Source organism: Oryctolagus cuniculus, chromosome 9 (assembly GCF_051225735.1).
Source record: "Oryctolagus cuniculus isolate XC-2025 breed Fujian yellow rabbit chromosome 9, ASM5122573v1, whole genome shotgun sequence".
Taxonomy (NCBI): domain Eukaryota; kingdom Metazoa; phylum Chordata; class Mammalia; order Lagomorpha; family Leporidae; genus Oryctolagus; species Oryctolagus cuniculus.
Genome location: NC_142875.1, coordinates 107,220,459 through 107,238,497, shown reverse-complemented (window position 1 = coordinate 107,238,497; position 18,039 = coordinate 107,220,459). Strand labels below are relative to the sequence as shown.

General features: G+C 39.0%; 1 protein-coding gene across 3 annotated transcripts; it reads right to left on the bottom strand.

Moving 5' to 3' along the window:
* Positions 1–8,164: 8,164 nt before the first annotated feature.
* LOC103348990 (natural killer cells antigen CD94) lies at positions 8,165–17,614 on the bottom strand. Of its 3 annotated transcripts, none has more exons than XM_089303825.1 (7): positions 17,521–17,614; positions 13,475–13,575; positions 13,291–13,383; positions 12,571–12,663; positions 12,365–12,427; positions 9,035–10,347; positions 8,165–8,463 (listed from the first exon to the last, which is right to left on the bottom strand). In XM_089303825.1, the coding sequence occupies exons 3-6, from the start codon at positions 13,295–13,297 to the stop codon at positions 10,178–10,180; spliced, it is 333 nt and encodes a 110-aa protein (XP_089159951.1). In that variant the 5' UTR covers positions 13,298–13,383; positions 13,475–13,575; positions 17,521–17,614; the 3' UTR covers positions 8,165–8,463; positions 9,035–10,177. The 3 variants fall into 3 exon arrangements, with proteins under 3 accessions (XP_089159951.1, XP_089159950.1, XP_089159952.1); XM_089303824.1 differs by lacking the exon at positions 17,521–17,614 and adding an exon at positions 13,867–14,001; XM_089303826.1 differs by lacking the exons at positions 13,291–13,383; positions 13,475–13,575; positions 17,521–17,614 and adding an exon at positions 13,151–13,254.
* Between the last annotated feature and the right edge of the window lie 425 nt (positions 17,615–18,039).

The following is an 18,039-nucleotide window of genomic DNA, read 5'->3' as shown; positions in this document are numbered from 1 at the left end:
CAATAGTCACATTGAATGTTAATGGCCTGAACTGCCCAGTTAAAAGACACCGATTGGCTGATTGGGTTAAGGAACAAAACCCATCTATTTGCTGCTTACAAGAAACACATCTTTCCAATAAAGATCCATACAGACCGAAAGTGAAAGGCTGGAAAAAGATATACCATGCCAACAGCTGAGTGGAATTGAGAGTAGTTGATGTATGAAATCTGGCCCCTGTGGGTATTCGTTTGCTTACCAGAGTCAGGTTTTTCTGCTTGGCTAATGAGAGACACCTGCTTTACATATGCAAAATGGCGAGCACCGCTTTTCTTACGTAAAATGGCGCCTGCCCTTTGTCTTGCTCGGCTTTGTAAGGTGGGTGGAGAGAGAGGCTAAATGTCTGTGCAGGTTCCCCCTATTTATTTGATTTTTTTCTCTCCTCCAGCCAGCCTGGTGAACTTTCCCCAATAGGGTTTCAGGCCTCGTTCTGCAGGCTTTTTTGCCTTTCCCCGCCAATGTCTCGGGTTACCGAGAGAGGTTTTTAGCTCACCTCCCCTTCCAGCGCTGGTGCGCAGGCTCTGCGGCTCCGGCGGGTCCGGTGGGTCCTGCGGGTCTGGCGGGTCTGGCAGGTTAGAATGGCTCACATTCAGAAATCTACCAACAACAGATGCTGGCGAGGATGTGGGGGAAAAGGGACACTAACCCACTGTTGGTGGGATGCAAACTGGTAAAGCCACTATGGAAATCAGTCTGGAGATTCCTCAGAAACCTGAATATAACCCTACCATACAGCCCAGCCATCCCACTCCTTGGAATTTACCCAAAGGAAATTAAATTGGCAAACAAAAAAGCTGCCTGCACCTTAATGTTACTGCAGCTCAATTCACAATAGCTAAGACCTGGAATCAAGCTAAGTGCCCATCAAAGTAGACTGGGTAAAAAAATTATGGGACATGTACTGTATAGAATACTATACAGCAGTAAAAAAAAATGAAATCTGATCATTTGCAACAAAATGGAGGAATCTGGAAAACATTATGCTGAGTGAAATAACCCAGTCCCAAATGGACAAATATCATATGTTCTACCTGATCAGTGACAACTAACTGAGCACCAAAAAGGAAACCTATTGAAGTGAAATGGACACTATGAGAAACAGTGACATGATCAGCCCTTGTACTGACTGTTGATGTACAATTTAATACTTTATCCCATTTAGCACTTTTTTTGTTCTACATAATACTATTGGTTGAACTCTGTAATTAACACACAGTTATTCTTAGGTGTTTAAATTTAACTGAAAAGTGATCCCTGTTAAATATTAGATTGAGAATATGAGAGGTAGGAGATGTACAATTTGGGACATGCTCAATCGGACTTGCCCCAAATAGTGGAGTTAGAAATGTGCCAGGGAATTCCAATACAATCCCATCAAGGTTGCATGTATCAATGCCATCTCACTAGTCAAAATGATCAATTTCAGTTCACAATTGATCATACTGATAGGTCTAAGAGTCAAAGGGATCACATAAACAAGACTAGTGTCTGCTAATACTAACTGATAGAATAATAAAGGGAGAAAACAATCCAACATGGGAAGCGGGATACACAGCAGACTCATAGAATGGCAAATGTCCTAAACAGCACTCTGGCCTCAGAATCAGCCCTTAAGGCATTCCGATCTGGCTGAAGAGCCCATGAGAGTATTTTAGGCATGGAAAGCCAAGACACCCTGGCAAAAAAAGTGACCTAAATGAAAGATCTCTGGGAGTAAGATCCCAGCGGAAAGTATGGGACATCAAAGGAGGTACCTTTCTCTGAAGGGAGGAAAGAACTCCCACTTTGAGTATGGCCTTGTCTAAATAAGATTGAAGTTTGTGAACTCAAGAGGCTCCCATAGCCTTGGAAGCTCATGAAAGAGCCTCAGGTGATTACTGACTTCATAAATAAGAGTGTCAATTGTTAAATCAACAACAGGAGTCACTGTACATTTACTTCCCATGTATGATCTCTGTTCTTAATGTGTTGTACTATGTGAATTAACAGCATAACTAGTATTCAAACAGTACTTTATACTTTGTATTTCTGTGTGGGTGCAAACTGTTGAAATCTTTACTTAATATATACTAAATTGATCTTCTGTATTTAAAGATAATTGAAAATGAATCTTGGCCAGCACCACAGCTCACTAGGCTAATCCTCCACCTGCGGTGCCAGCATCCCAGGTTCTAGTCCCAGTTGGGGCGCCGGTTCTGTCCTGGTTGCTCCTCTTCCAGTCCAGCTCTTTGCTGTGGCCCAGGAAGGCAGTGGAGGATGGCCCAGGTGTTTGGGCTCTGCACCCGCATGGGAGACCAGGAGGAAGCACCTGGCTCCTGGCTTCATATCAGCGCAGTGCGCCGGCTGTGGCGGCCTTTGGGGGGTGAACCTATGGAAGGAAGATCTTTCTCTCTGTCTCTCTCTCTCACTAACTCTGCCTGTCAAAAAAAAAAAGAAAATGAAAATGAAATTTGATGTGAATGGGATGGGAGAGGGAATGGGAAATGGGATGGTTGTGGATGGGAGGGAGGTTATGGTGGGAAAAACCCACTATAATCCAAAAGTTGTACTTTGGAAATTTATATTTATTAAATAAAAGTTTTAAAAAAATACAGAATCAACCAAGATTTCCATCAACAGATGAATGGTTAAAGAAAATGTAACATATACATACCAAGGGTTATTCAGCCAAAAGAAGCAATGAAATCTTGTCATTTGCAGTTAAATGGATAGAACTGGAAGACATTATGATAATTAAAAAAAATCCAGACAGAAAGACAAATACTACATGCTCTCCTTCATATGTGGGAGCTAAAACCACTTGATCTGAACACAGAACAGTAATTACTAGAGGCTAGAAGGAAGAATAGAGAGACGTTGGATAGCATGTCCCTAAACACAGCTAGAGAGAAGGGGTAAGTTCCTAGTGCTACACAGCACAGTGAGGTCACTGTAGTTCACAATAACATAGTGTGTATTTTCTGTACAAAGGGGAGAAAAGAGCTCCAAATTTTCAATCATAATGCAATCACAAGAGACAGAAATGCTAATGTCTTGATTTGTTCAGTACACATTGGATGCATGTGTTGAAATTTCACACTGCATCCCATAAATGTATACAATTATGTTTATTAACATGTGTAATAATTTTTAAGAAGAATATTAGATAAACAGTACTTGAAAATTTTTAAAAGATAATATTCTAGTTCAACTGAAAATAAAAAACTTAACTGAAAATTTTAAATAAATAATAATGATGATTAAAAAACACAAGGGCCAGTGCTGTGACTCAGCTGGTAAAGCTACCACCTGCAGTGCCGGCATCCCATATGGGCACTGGAAGTCCCAGCTGCTCCACTTCCAATCCAACTCTCTGCTGTGGCCTGGGAAAGCAGTAGAAGACGGCCCAAGTCTTGGACCTCTACACCTGCATGGGAGACCTGGAAGAAGCTCCCAGTTCCTAGCTTCAATTCAGTGCAGCTCCTGCCATTACGGCCATCTGGGGAGTGAATCAGCAGATGGAAGACTCTCTCTCTCTCTCTATCTCTCTCTCTCTCTCTTTCTCTCTCTCTCTCTGCCTCTCTGTAACTCTGCCTTTCAAATAAATAAATATTTTTAAAAACCCACAAAGAAGCACTACATCGAAGAAAACACAAAATAATCCTTACATATACGTTAACCTACTTGACAGTAACAAAGAAGAAGAGGAGGAGGAGGAAGAATTATAAGAAGAAAAATTATAATTAGAAGAAGGAGAAGGAGGAGAAAGAAAAGAGAGAGCAAGAATAATAATAATGAATCTCTCCAGAGAGTACACCAGAAATCTCAGAGGAAAATGTAGATTGGTAGAAAGTCCCACACAGGTGCATAACAGAAGTCTTGGAGGTGACACTTAATCCTATCTATATGATCAATAGTGAGTGTTTAGCCTAATGGTTAAGATGCCCAGCTCCCACACTGGAATGCCTCATTTTGATTCTTGACTCTAACACTGGACTCCAGCTTCTTGCTAATGCACACTGTGGGAGGCAGCAGTGATGGATCAAGCGGCTGCATTCCAGTCACCATTGAGGGAGAACTGAATTGTGTTCCTGACTTAATGGCTGCTGGCTGCTGGCTATTGGCTCCAGGCCTGGTGCAGCCCCAGCCATTGTGGGCATTCAGAGAGTGAACCAGTGAACCAGCAGATGGGAGTTTTCCTCTCTCTCTCTTTCTCTCTCTCTCTCTCTCTCTCTCTCTCACACACACACACACACACGTTTATCTCTTTCCCACAGAATAATTTTTTAATTAAAAAAAAAAGATGTTTGGGGCTGGCACTGTGGTGGCAGAGGCTTAAGCCACCACCTATTATCCCTCACGAGTGCTGGTTTGAGTCCTGGCTGCTCCACTTCCAATCCAACTCCCTGTTAGTGTGCCTGGGAAAGCAGCAGAGGATGGCGCAAGTGCTTAGGCCTCTGTACCCATGTGGGAAACATGAATGGAGTTCCTGGCTCCTGGTTTCAGCCTGGCCCAGGCCCAACCATGCTCTCCCTCTCTCTCTCTCTCTAACTCTGCATTTCAAATAAACAAATCTTCTTCTTAAAAAAGAAGTAGTCTTTCCCAAATATTACAAAGCTAGATTCAGGATGAAGAAAAATAGAGAACACTGGGAAGAAAATTTAATAAAATACAACAGGTCTGATGGGCCTTTACCAGGTGTGACTAATATGATGGCTCCATGCTGTGAGAAAGATGCAGCCTTGGATGACCAGTATTCTTCATTCAATCCAGCACCTTCCACCAAAACGCCCTGAAATTATACCAGGCCAAAGAATAACATCTGAGCTACAACCAGGAGGGAAGAGCAATTTTCTTTTCTCAGTGGAGACAGTTTTTGGCATAGAGTAGTCTCTGAAGTTAGACATTATCCATCACATTCATAACCTTCTGTTTTCTCACTACCCTTGCATCTGCAGTGAACGTTCATGAGTTCTCAGAAAAAAAAAAAAAAAAGATGAAGACTGAGCTCTGAGCACCTGCTAGGGTGATGATAAAGCAAAGTAATCACATGAACCTACATTACTCGAGTGTGGCCCAATGAAAACATTAGGGATTCATCCCAGGAAAAAAGATGAAAGTAGACTAGCTTTGGTTCAGAGAAAATCATGTCAAGAAGCAAACAAAAGCAGAAAGAACTATCTTATGGGCGGAAGACAGAGAAATGGGATAGATGGTGCAAAAACTCCTGGGTTTCATCACAAGATTGTCTATACTACATTGCTTATTTTATTTATATTCAGGCAACATTTTTAATTTTAAAACTATCAAAGTCCAGCAGGGAATTAGAAAGGGCTATAAACAATAATCAAATAAAAAGATGTTCAAATTCACTCATATAAAGTAAATTCTAAAATAGCGACAAATTGATTAAAAGTATAGTATTATTTCACAATTCTTAATTTTTGATAGAGATTTAAAACAAAGTATGACAAAACACTGTATATGCAGCAAAAACTGATGTACACAAACATTTATGTTTTATTTTTGTTTTTTTTTTCATTTTAGCTCTCACATATAAGGGAGAATACATATGAAATATCACCTCACCACTGTCAGAATGGCTATTATCAAAAAGATAGTAACAAATGCTGGCAACAATTGGAGAAAGAGAAATTCTTATACACTGTTGGTGGGAAAACAGTATGGATATTTCTTTGAAAACTAGAAATAGACTTGCCCTGTGTTCTAGCAATCCCACTTCTGGGTATATACCCAACATGAGCACACTGCATCAGAGAGATATCTGCATCATCATATATATAGCAGCACTGTTCACGGGAATCAACCAATGTGTCCATTACGAGATGAATGGATAAAGAAAATGTGTTACACATATACAATTGAATAGTATTCAGCTATAGAAAAGAATGAAATTCTATCATTTGTATAAAAATGTTTGGAACTGAAGGACATTATGTTGAGAGACTAGAATCAAAGACAAACAGCACATGTACTCTCTTATATGTGGGAGCTCTACTATATTTAAAATTTTAATTGAAAATGTATTATTTTGTAATAGTATGAATAAATAAGCTAAAACATCCCAAATTTCTAGAGATAAGCATGTAAATTTTCTTAGTACAGTTTGAACATGTGAACTATATCCTGTATGTTTCATTGTGCCATTTAAGTGCAATCTCCATACACGAAGGCAAACAGTTCAATTTATAATTGTGTAATATTCTGAAAGACAAAATTTAGGAAGACCTTTTCTCTTCCTGACTCTGTATATGAAAAGTGAGCTAGGAGTTCTTAATTATTGAACTGAAATTTGAAATTATAAAAGAGTTTTACTACAAATTTCTTAAGATGTGCATGCAAAAAATATAAAGAGGATTTTGCTTTTGCTAGCTGTGAGGTCAGGGAAATGTAATACAGGTCACAGGCATAGGATTCATTTTTCCCACCCTTTCTTTAATTTATTCAGAAATTCCTCAGGAAAATGAGTTGCCCCCTACACACACACACACACACACACACACACACATACACACAGGAGAACTGTGTAGTATCAGACACATAACATTCACAAATGAAAATAAGATCTTCAATGCACATGAAAGTGTCTCTTGCCGGCGCCGCAGCTCACTAGGCTAATCCTCCACCTGCGGTGCTAGTCCCAGTTGGGGCGTTGGTTCTGTCCTGGTTGCTCCTCTTCCAGTCCAGCTCTCTGCTGTGGCCTGGGGAGAAAAAAAGAGCCATTTGCACCACAATATTTGTTGCAGCTCAATTCACAATAGCTAAGACATGGAATCAACCTAAATGTCCATCAACGGATGACTGGATAAAGAAACTATGGGATATGTACTCTATGGAACACTATAGGTCATTTACAACAAAATGGAGGAATCTGGAAAATATCATGCTGAGTGAAATAAGCCAGTCCAAAAAGGACAAATATCATATGTTCTCCCTGATTGATGGCAACTAAATGAGCATCGAAAATGATACCCATTGAAGTGAAATGGACACTATGCGAGACAATGACATGATCAGCCCTTGTCTACACTGTTGAGGAACAACTTACTATTTTATTCCTTTTAGTAGTAGTTGTTGTTGTTGTTGTTGTTGCTGCTGCTCTGTTTGTTCTACTTAATACCACTGGTTGAACTCTGTAATCAATACACAGTCATTCTTAGGCGTTTAAAATTAACAGAAAAGTGATCTCTGTTAAACATAGGAGTGGGAATAAGAGAGGGAGGAGATATATAGGTCGGCACATGCTCACTTGGACTTACCTCCAATGGTGGAACTAGAAATGTGCCAGGGGATTTCAACTCAATCTTACCAAGGAGGCAGGTACCAATGCCAGCGCACTTGGTAAAGTGATAAGTTTAAGTACACAACCGATCAAAAAGATAGGGTAAGTGTCAAAGAGATTTCACAAATAAGATCAGTGTAAGCAAATAATGAAGGATAGAATTAAAAAGGAGAGAATGATCCTGCAGGGGAAGCAGGACACACAGCAGACTCATAGAATGGCAGCACTCCAGCCTCAGAATCAACCCTTGGGGCATTCGGATCTGGCTAAAAAGCCCATGGGAGTCTCACAGGCATGGAAAGCCATGACACGGTGGCAAAAACAACCTAAATGAAAGATCCTGGTGAACAAGACCCCAGCAGAAGGAACAGGCCATCAAGGAGGGAGGCGCCTTTCTCTGAAGGGAGGAAGGAACCTCCACTGTGATAATGGCCTTGACTCAACAAGTTCAGAGTTGGTGAACTCAAGGGGCTTCCATAGCCTAGACAGCTCATGGCAAGAGCCTCGGGTGATTGCTGACGTCATAAATAAGAGTGCCAATTGTTAAATCAACAACGGGAGTCACTGGGTACATGCTCCCCATGTAGGATCTCTGTCCTTAATGTGTTTTACTATGAAACTTAAAGACAACACTACTAGTCAAACAATACCCTATACCTTGTGCGGTTGTGTGAGGGCAGCCTGTTGAAATCCTTGCTTAGTGTATACTAAGTTGATCTTCTGTATACGAAGGTAATTGAAAATGAAACTCGATGAAGGGCGGGATGGGAGAGGGAGAGGGAGAGGAGAGGGCCGCGGGAGGGAGGGAGGTTGGGGCAGGGGGAAGCCACAACAATACAAAAGTTGCACTTTGTAAATTCACATTTATTAAATAAAAAAAATTTTAAAAAGAAAGTTGTATGACAAGACACAGTTGGAAACATTTTATAGACCCCAATAATAGATTATTAGTATTATGATAAAGGCACAGTTCTCAGTAATCCTGAATCTTTATTGCTCACTCCCATTGTCTCAAGAGCACCTAAATAAGCTATTTCTTACAGATATAATAACAACTACTTTTACAGTCTTCACTCAAAACATTTTTTCTTGGGCTATACAGGATGCAGCTCTTTGGAGTTAAACCTTGAAACATTGGAAATCTGAAATAAAGAAGAAAGTGTTAACATGTAAGAAAAGAAAATGAGGGTATCCAGGGATTATCTTTTAAATAAATTATAGAATTTTAACAGCATTTAAATCAAATATTGACATATTAAGCCATTTTTTCTTTGCATGACCATCATTTTCATGATGTGAGAGTATAACGCAGCCAAAAAACTCAAGTTATTCCTTGAATGATCAATAGCATTGAAGCCAGAATGCTTTTTTTATGTGTTTTATATCATTAGTGTTCTGATGTGTGCTGTGTTTCACTCTGCTTTGTTTAAGATGTGTTGGCTGATCTAGTATTTGTAGCAGGGCAAAAGCAAAGTATACATCAAAAGTTCTTAGATTAGCATGACTATATTAACTTTCATGTCACTTGAGCCTAAACTTGAATGTTATGGATGAAACTCAGATTGTTATTCTGTTATGCTTATCCTCTTTGCTATAATCCCATTCTCTACATAGTTTATGGAAGGGAGAGTGATCCTGGGTGTCACCTTGGTTAGTCAGATCCAGTAATAAATTCACAAAGAGCAAAAATGGCCTTGACTGACAGAAACGTACAGATGCTGGGAGACAGCAGAGTCATCCTCCCACAACCAGGCACCATGTTCCTCCCTATAGGAGAGTCCAATCCAGTAAAAGTGTTGACTGTGGTTCCAAAAACTCTGCGTAAAGACAGAAAAACGTGTCACCCGAATTTTAAACTACTCTGGAATAACATACTTTTAAGACAGTGTTCAGAATAAGATTCAGCCTTCTATCACACCAACTGAAAACGTCTCTAGATTCTAATTTAAAAGGTATAGTCACATGTCTCAAATTATCAAAAAACTCTTCCTTCATAGGGTATCAATGATCAAATTTTATTCAAAATTAACAATAACTTGAAGGGTAAATTGCATGAATATAATTTATGCAACCTACACAGCATTAAATTCTTCAAGCGGAGAGTGTTTTCATAAGAACCGAATAATTTTTATGAACACTCTCTATATCAGTTCTACATTATAAACCCAGAAAGATGAAAAAAATTATAATTATAAAAGAAATTATAAACTCTATTGGAAGAACTGAAAATTATTCTCATTTACTTGGTTCTTTGAACAAAATTGGTATAAATGATGATTTATTATTTTTTCTTTGATTTATCCCTGAAACATTTCTTGTACTTTATATGCTATCACTCTTGATTTTTATCACTATGATGTAAATCTTTGAGCAATTTTATGTACATCTTATAATGTTTCAAGGCATGTGTAATCCATACATCATTAATTCAAATATAACCATCCATTTACTACTGAATTAAAGACTTGAATCAAAGTATTCAATTCACCAAGAGTCTATTTTTCTGGAACAAAGAAAAAGTAGGGATTATGGTAACAAATATAGAGAATACAAAAAATCTAATGTATATGAGTAAAATTAATATCTTTGGATTTGATTATTGTTTATAGCCCTTGTCTATATTCCTGCTGAACAGTGATTTTATACTTTTGGACTTGAACCGTTTGTTTAGTGGAGCATTATGCCTGTGACTAAAGCAAATTCAAAATATGTTATTGGAGGAGAGAGTGAGGGAAAGAGGGAAGGGCAGAGGGAGGAAAGTATCGTTATATTCTCAGAATTTTATCTATGAACTGTATGAAATCTGCTTCATATTAGTAAATAATACATCCTTTTTTAAAAATAAAAAGGGGGAAACTAGAATTTACTACATGCCAGTTCATCTCTGTTTTGGAGCTTAAGTAGACTGGAATTCTGAACAGCACAGAAATGCCTACTGTCTTCCCAAGTTCTCGCTTCATTAGAAATGAAGTAACAGTTGCACTGATACCCAATCCACCCGTCTGGACAAGAACAGCAGTCAGGGCCTAAGAGAAAGAAAAATAGAACAAAACTGGTGACATTGGCAATTTCCATATTTTTAATGCTACTTAATCATTCAAAAATAATTTGCTATTTATTTTCTTCTACAAATACTCCTTGAGAATCACTATCCATATCATATATAAAGTTTGGAAGACAATACTGTGACACTTTCTCCTCACAGAGATTATTTAAAGGTAAATTTGGAATTATATCTCATCCAATCATTTATTAATTCTATTTAATGATAATTTGGGTAAATAAATGGAAGAACATCATTGTGTGTAAATAGCACACATCAGAATATAAAATGAAAGACAATTGGAAGAAAATTTTGGGAAAACATCCCAAAGCTGAATAGTATAAATAGGAGATAACTAAATGAAAGAGAGATTAAAAGGAGAAAACTGTTTCAGCATATTCTCTGAATCAGAAAAGAACATGAGAGCAGGGTTTGGTGCAGCAGTTAAGTCACCACTAGTGACACCAGCATCTCAAATCTGAGTGCCAGGCTCCAGTCTTTGCTTCTCTGCTTCTGATCCAGCTTCCTGATAATGTTTACTCTGGGAGGTATCAAAGGACAGCTCAAGCACCTGTGTCCCTGCTACCCATGTAGGACACCCAGATGGCGTTCCAGGCTCCTGACTTTGACCTGGCCCAGCCCTGCCTGTTGCAGGAATTTGAGGCATGAACCAGAGAATTAAGATCTCTCTCCCTTTCTCTGGTTTTCAAATGAAAATAAATCAATATTTTCAAAAGAAAAGAATATGGTACATTGGGATAGTTCTCTTTTTTTAAGATATGTTGAAGCCAGCATTATGGTAAAGCAGGTTAAGCCACCTCCGACAGTGCAGGCACCCCATATGAATGCTGATTTGAGTCCTGACTGCTCCACTTTCAATCCAGCTTCCTACTTTTGCACCTGGGAAAGCAGAAGATGATGGCCCAAGTGCTTGGGCCCCTGCCACCACAAGGGAAACCTGGATGAAGCTCCTGGCTCTGTCTCTCCTTCTCTCTCTCTGCAACTCTTCCTTTCAAACAAAACGCAGCTAATTTACTCCTCAAATGGCCAAAACAGCCAGGGCTGAGTCAGGCCAAAGCCAGGAGCCAAGCACATCTCTGGGTCTCCCATGTGGGTGGCAAGGGCCCAAACAATTGAGCCATCTTCTGTTGCTTTCCTATGTGTATTTTAGCAGGGAGCTGGACTGGAAGTAGAACAGCTGGAAGTTGAACCAGCACCAATATGGGATGCTGGCACTGCAGGAAGTGTTCTGACCCACTGTATACAATGCTGGCTCCAAGATAATTCTTATATGCTTGGATAGTTTATTTTTCAAAAATGAAGACAAATAAACCAATTCTGTTTAAGTCTAACCAGATAGTTTACCAGTGATGCTCTCTTCCACATATCATATTCTCAGTAATAAAAGTTGTGGCACATGGTATACTCTCAAATCTTTGCCGATTGAATGGTACTGAAGTCCTTGAGATAAGATACAAATATAGTGCTATATGATCACAGAGTACAGTATGACAGTTTGAAGGCAATTTGAAATGTATATATTAATGTATTCAAAAAGCTGAACTTTGAGCTGGCTTTCACTAGATAACTAAGGTTTATAATTGCAGATCTGGGCACTATATTCTGAGTCATAGAAAAGTACAATGAAAAGGTATGAATACACAGGCACATGTAATTAGAATTTGCAGTAATATTTATTGTAGCCTATTTTTTATTTGTTACTTCATCATGAGCACCCATATAGGAAAAATATCTGTCACTTCTGGCTACTGTTTTTTTGATTAGTTAATTATGATAATGATGCACAGTCAGTGTAATTTAATCATTGGTACATTAGGGAACAATGAAATGAGGCCATCCTCCAGTTAGTACACAAATTGTATTACTAAGTATAACATTTCGTCACCCTCTTATGTATAATAGAAATTGTCTATTTAATTATCTTATTTATCCTCTATCAATCATAAGGTTTCCCAAAGTATGGAAAGTATGGAGCCTACCTTCCTGGAGTTCCATCATGGGCTCTGAAGAGAAGGTTGTCTGATTACTCTGCTTAGCAAATGCTACAAGAAGTTATTAAAAATTCACTTAATTAGTTATTGGCTTGTGAAATTATGAATACTTTACATTAGTAAAGTGGAATCTTTATTATTAAGTGATTTCATCATCGTTAAATCTTTATGTTGACTCGACAAGAAAAACTTACAGTTTTTCAACACAATTCCCAAAGTAGCCATCAGCAAAACACATATTACTCCCAAGATCCCAGAAATGAACCTCCACAAAGTCGTGTGAGAAACTGTAGAGAAAAACAGACAAGGTAATGACTTCACTGGGTAACACAGTCACCTTGCCACAGAAACCACAAAAAATGAAAACATTCCACTCAGAACTCCAACTAATGCCGAGATTTTTATGTAATGCATCTCATTCTTCAGTGGGATAATCCACACATTTACTTTGCTTTCTGCTCTTTCTCAGAAGGTAAATTCACCATTTCTTTTGTTAAGTTGGCACAGAAATTTAGACATCTGTAGGAAGAAGAAATCAACAGCACCAAGTTCTATCTTTTGGGTTTACTAACAGATATTTACTTCATTCTCTCAATAAAAATCACACGATAATGTGACTCCCATTGGGTAGCAGAGAAAACTTGGGATCCAATAATAATGTTATTTTGTCAAGTTATCAAAGCCGGTAAGTATCAAAGTCACAAATCAGATGAAAAGTGTCACACATTCCATCACTGTCACAATAACACCCCTTGAAGTGTGCCCTCTCCCAACCTGAGCTCTGCTCAGGTACACGTCCACCTGCTGAGAGGTTTGTAGAGGGAGTACAGGGAAGAGAAGACCTAGGCGCATTCTGGACCAGGTGTGATGAGTAAACAACAGATGGGTAACTCCTTGGGCCTGGGTTCACATACCTGCCATGGGAACTGATGTTCCAAGCTCCGTGCAGTGCAGGCACAGGTGTGTTTGTTTAAGAACGGCGCAGGATCATGCAGCTGAGCTGGAGGCTATGGAATCCGAAAGTTGAGAATGTAATATAAAAAGAAAAAGAAAAATCGTGTATTTAAGTGATGTTCTTGAATCATTGGTGATACTTACATATAGGATGAACAAGAAACAGCAAAATCACAAGTGCTTGAAATGTTCTGGGAACCACAATACAGGAAATCCTCAGCACACAATCATAATGTGAACTCTGCCTAGAACAAAAGAAGGTGAAAAAGAGCTTTTTAAAATGTTTGAACATCAAAGCTATCTTACAAAGCTATTTGGAAGTGGTAAAAGGCAAATCAAAGGTAAATCTAGCATAATAAAATTCCAAACACAACTTTTTTCTTTTAATACTAAAAAGTATTTATGATTTAATTTGTGCTAAACACAATTTAAAGCACCTGGCATCAGTTAGTTTATTTGCTTCTGAAATGATGTAAAGATACATAAACATCCTTGTGTTACCAAGGAGAAAACTTTTTTTTAAAAGTTGTATTTACTTATTTGAAAGTTACAGAGAGCAGGGCAGAGAGAGAGAAAGACGGAGAGAGGGATCTTCCATCCGCTGATTCATTCCTCGGATGGCCACAATAGCCGGGGCTGAGTTAGGCTGAAGCCAGGCTCCAGGAGCTTCACCCAGATCTACCATATGGAAGCAGGGGTACAAACTCTTGGGACATATTTCACTGTTTTTCCCAAGCCATGAGTAGGGAACTAGATCAGAAGTCGAGGTTGTTTTTTTTTTTTTTAATGCTATTTGTTGAACTCTGTACATAGTGTAGGGTTAAACTTGTGTGTATAAAGTTAACTGAAAACAAATCTCAGTAAAAAAAAAAAAAAAGAATGGGAATAGGAGATGAGGAGAAAAAGGAGTGGAAGAGAGGGCAGATGGGAGGGTAAGGTAGGAAGAATCACTATATTCCTAAAGTTGTATTTACGAGATGCATGAAGCTTGTATGCCTAAAATAGAAGGTTTCTGGAAGAAAAAAAAAAAGGAAAAATATGAAAAAAAAGAAGTGGAGCAGTTGGGACTCAATCCAGAGCACATATGGGATGCCGGCCTTACAGGCAGAGGCTTTACCCACTATGCCACAACACCAAACCCAGTGAAAAAAATGAGGCATAATAGAGCTAAGTATCTTGCCCAAGGATGCTGAAGTTTGAAAAGCCGGCAGGCTTTCTCCAGGCACAAATCAAGTCCATCTCTCTGTACCTACATATGTTGCAGAGTTTCCTTTCTTTTCTTTAGCATCAAGTGGTCTATATTTCCATGTCTCATTAACCCAGTCATGGCCAGCAAAAGTCAAAAAGGTTGAATCAGAATGGCTTCCCATCACTGTTCTACACACAGACCAGCACCCCTGCCTGCACACCATGTCTGCGTCAGCAGGTCTGACCCAACATCTCAGAGCCTTATTAGAAGTTTCTTTGGACAAACTGTTCCCTTAAAGACCTTTGAACATGACTGTAGCTGGTCTATAATTCTTATTTTCACTAATATGCTATCATAATTGCTTACTGTGTTATTTCACTCAGATAATATACTGAGACTTCAGTGTAGCTTTTTGCCCTCAGAAAAGTAAACCTATTAGTGAGAATTTCAAATGTGGAATAGACAGGTAGACTGAGAGTCTTGAGAGCAGGGACTCTGATCCATGATTTAGTTTCTGGAAATATGATCTATCATTCCTTCCCCTGTATAAAGAGACTCCCAAATTATGTAATTTTGTAAACCTTATGTAAAAGATGTTTTTTCAACCAGAAAAGAAAACAGCAGGACTATGATTTGATTTCTCAATTGCCATGACGTCATAAGTTTTCTATCTTCTTAATTTACATTGTGTGCATGGAGCTGTTTTCACTAAATTACCAAATCTGCTAAAATATAAATCAGCTGGAGGCTGTAAACATGAAAATTCCTCCATGCAAATTTTGTGCAAATCCTAGTTATCTGAATTGGTAAGTGATCCTTTGCTTACTTAAAATCTATTCTTCATTGGGTTTTTACTTCTCAGTCGGTGAATGAAGATAAAACAAACGAGACAAGGATTGTTGATTTTGAAAATTAAGAACAACTTTCAAATAGAGGTGGTTCTGTTGGTTTTGAAAGCATAGTAATAATCCCTACTGTGCATTCTGTCACAAATTCATAGTCTCAAAACAAATCTAAATGCAAAATCCTGAATTCCTATTTAGCCAAGGCAATTTTACATAGGACAAAAAAAAAAGAAAAAAAAGAAAAAGCAAAGTTAGTCAACTTTTTGGTGCAACTCTGTCCTACGCAAAACCTTTGTCAAGGTTTGCTGCAGTGAGAATTCAGACTGAAATCCTGCTGAGATGTTCAGCTGCACTCCATCTATATCTAATATGTTTTTGATACATCAGGTGCCCTTCCAAAAGATGCACGTCTCTGCAGGACCTCTGCTCCGATGTCTGCTGCAGGCAGCTACTTTTCCACTTCTAATTTCCTTGTGCCGTTGCTCAAAGCAAGTGCTGACTTCAATAACTGAACATCTTTCAAAGAGCAGGGAAAGAAATGAACAGCAAAGTCTCTTTCCTTACCTGAGAATTTATAGCTAAAATACTCAGAACATAGTTATCCATATAAGAGAAAACCTGAAATGAAAATTTATATTTTATTTCTTCTTTTTGGAAAAAATTTTACATTCTCTAAATGGAAAGAAAATTGCTAGCAGCAGGCTGCAAATTATTCTCCTTTTAAGACAGATGGAGGAAAAAAGAGAGAGAGAAGGAAGGATCCTGAGAAAGAAATAAACGATCATTCTGACACAGTAAAACCTTCTTGTGAACATGCTAATGGCAAACCTACTACAAAACACCAGTGGCTTTTGCTTATCAAAATCCTTATCTATGGGATATTTTTGCCAGGGTATATCTTCTTAATCAAAAAAATTATTTTTATTTTACTTTTTAATCTATTTATTTTCATTTTATTTCAAAATCAGAGTTAGACGGGTAGAAAGAGACCTTCCAACCAGTGGTTCACTCCCCAAAAGCCAGCAACAGCTAGGGCTTGACCAGATCAAAGCCAGGTGACTGGAATTGCAACCAGATCTCCACATGGGTGGCTGGGACCCAGGTATTTGAGCCATCACCTGCTGCTTTCCGGAATGCACACCAGCAGGAAGCTGGATCGGAAGCAGAGGAGCTGGGACTTGCACTAGGCACACTCCACTATGGAATGTGAGCATTCCAAGTGGTGATTTAATGTCCACTCCCAGTAGGATGTGTCGATGGTCTAAAATAATTTATGGCAAAAACATACAGTAAAATTAGAATCTATTGGATGATGGAGCATGGCTTCCTGGAAAATGACACCAAACAAAATGGATATGCATCATGCCCAAATCATCTCTTTTGTGTATGTGGTGCAACCACAAATATCACAAAGCATCTCACATGTTAATCTGCTAATCTGGGTCAGAGTGTGTCCTACAGTAGAAAGAAAGGGCTTAGTAGCTATATGAATAAACGTAGATCTTCCATGACTCTGTCTGTACCTCGTACTTATCATATCACTGGGATATTATTAAGCTTAGGGCAGGCTTTTGGTGGAGCAAATAAGCGGCCACTTGGGATGTCCACATCTTACATAATAGGGCTTGGATCCCAATCCTGGCTCTGCTCTGGTTCCAGCTTCAGCAATAGGTGGCATCTCAAATAGCTTGGCTCTGACACCCACCTTGGATCTCTAGATTTGAGTTCCAGGCTCTTGGCTTCAGGATGGCCTGGTTACAGATGTTGTAAGCATTTGGGGAGTGAACAAGCATCTGGGAAGGAGATTCTCTCTCTCTCTCTCTCTGTCCTTCCTTTCTCTCTTTCCTGACTCACTCCCTCCCTCCCTCCGTCCCTCCCTCTTCTCTCAGTCTTTCAAATAAAATGGAGGAGGGAGAAAGCTTGATACTGGATGAAATTGCTGATGTATAAATACTCCAGCTTCTTTTGCTTCTCTAGTATGCAGGAAGTTTATGGAGATGCATATTTCAAGAAAAAATGCAAATGTGTTCTCCATCCCCAGGCTGAGTAAAAATCCCCTGATTTGAGGGAAAAGAGAACAAATCTATTGGGGTAATGATAGGGGAGGGAGGAAGAGGATGGGAGAGATTGGAGAGGCAGGACTGAGCGTTACTGACCTGCAGGGACCACACTGTGAGAGGAGAGGCTGCAGTGGGTGGCACTCATCTGTCAGTCAAAGCAGCACTTCCCCTCCTCAGTGCCCTGAGTCACTGTGGGAGTTGAATAAATATCTGAAGAAAACCAACCCTCTAAATGATTGAGTATTTGTCATTTCCTGCTTCAGAGAGGTATGTTAACTGTTCTTCTTGCTGTTATCTGGAGATAATCTCCTTTTGAAAGACATAATATATAGACCTACCATATGACCCAGCCATCCCACTCCTGGGAATTTACCCAAAGGAATTGTAATCAGCATATGAAAGAATTATCTGTACCCCATGTTATTGCAGCTCATTTCACAATAGCTAAGATACGGAATCAGCCCAGATGTCCATCAACAGAAAACTGGCCAAAGAAATTATGGTATATATACACTATGGAATACTACACAGTGGTAAAAAAAAAATCCTGTCATTTGCAAGAAAATGGATGTAACTGTAAACCATTACACTTAGTGAAATAAGCCAGACTCCCCC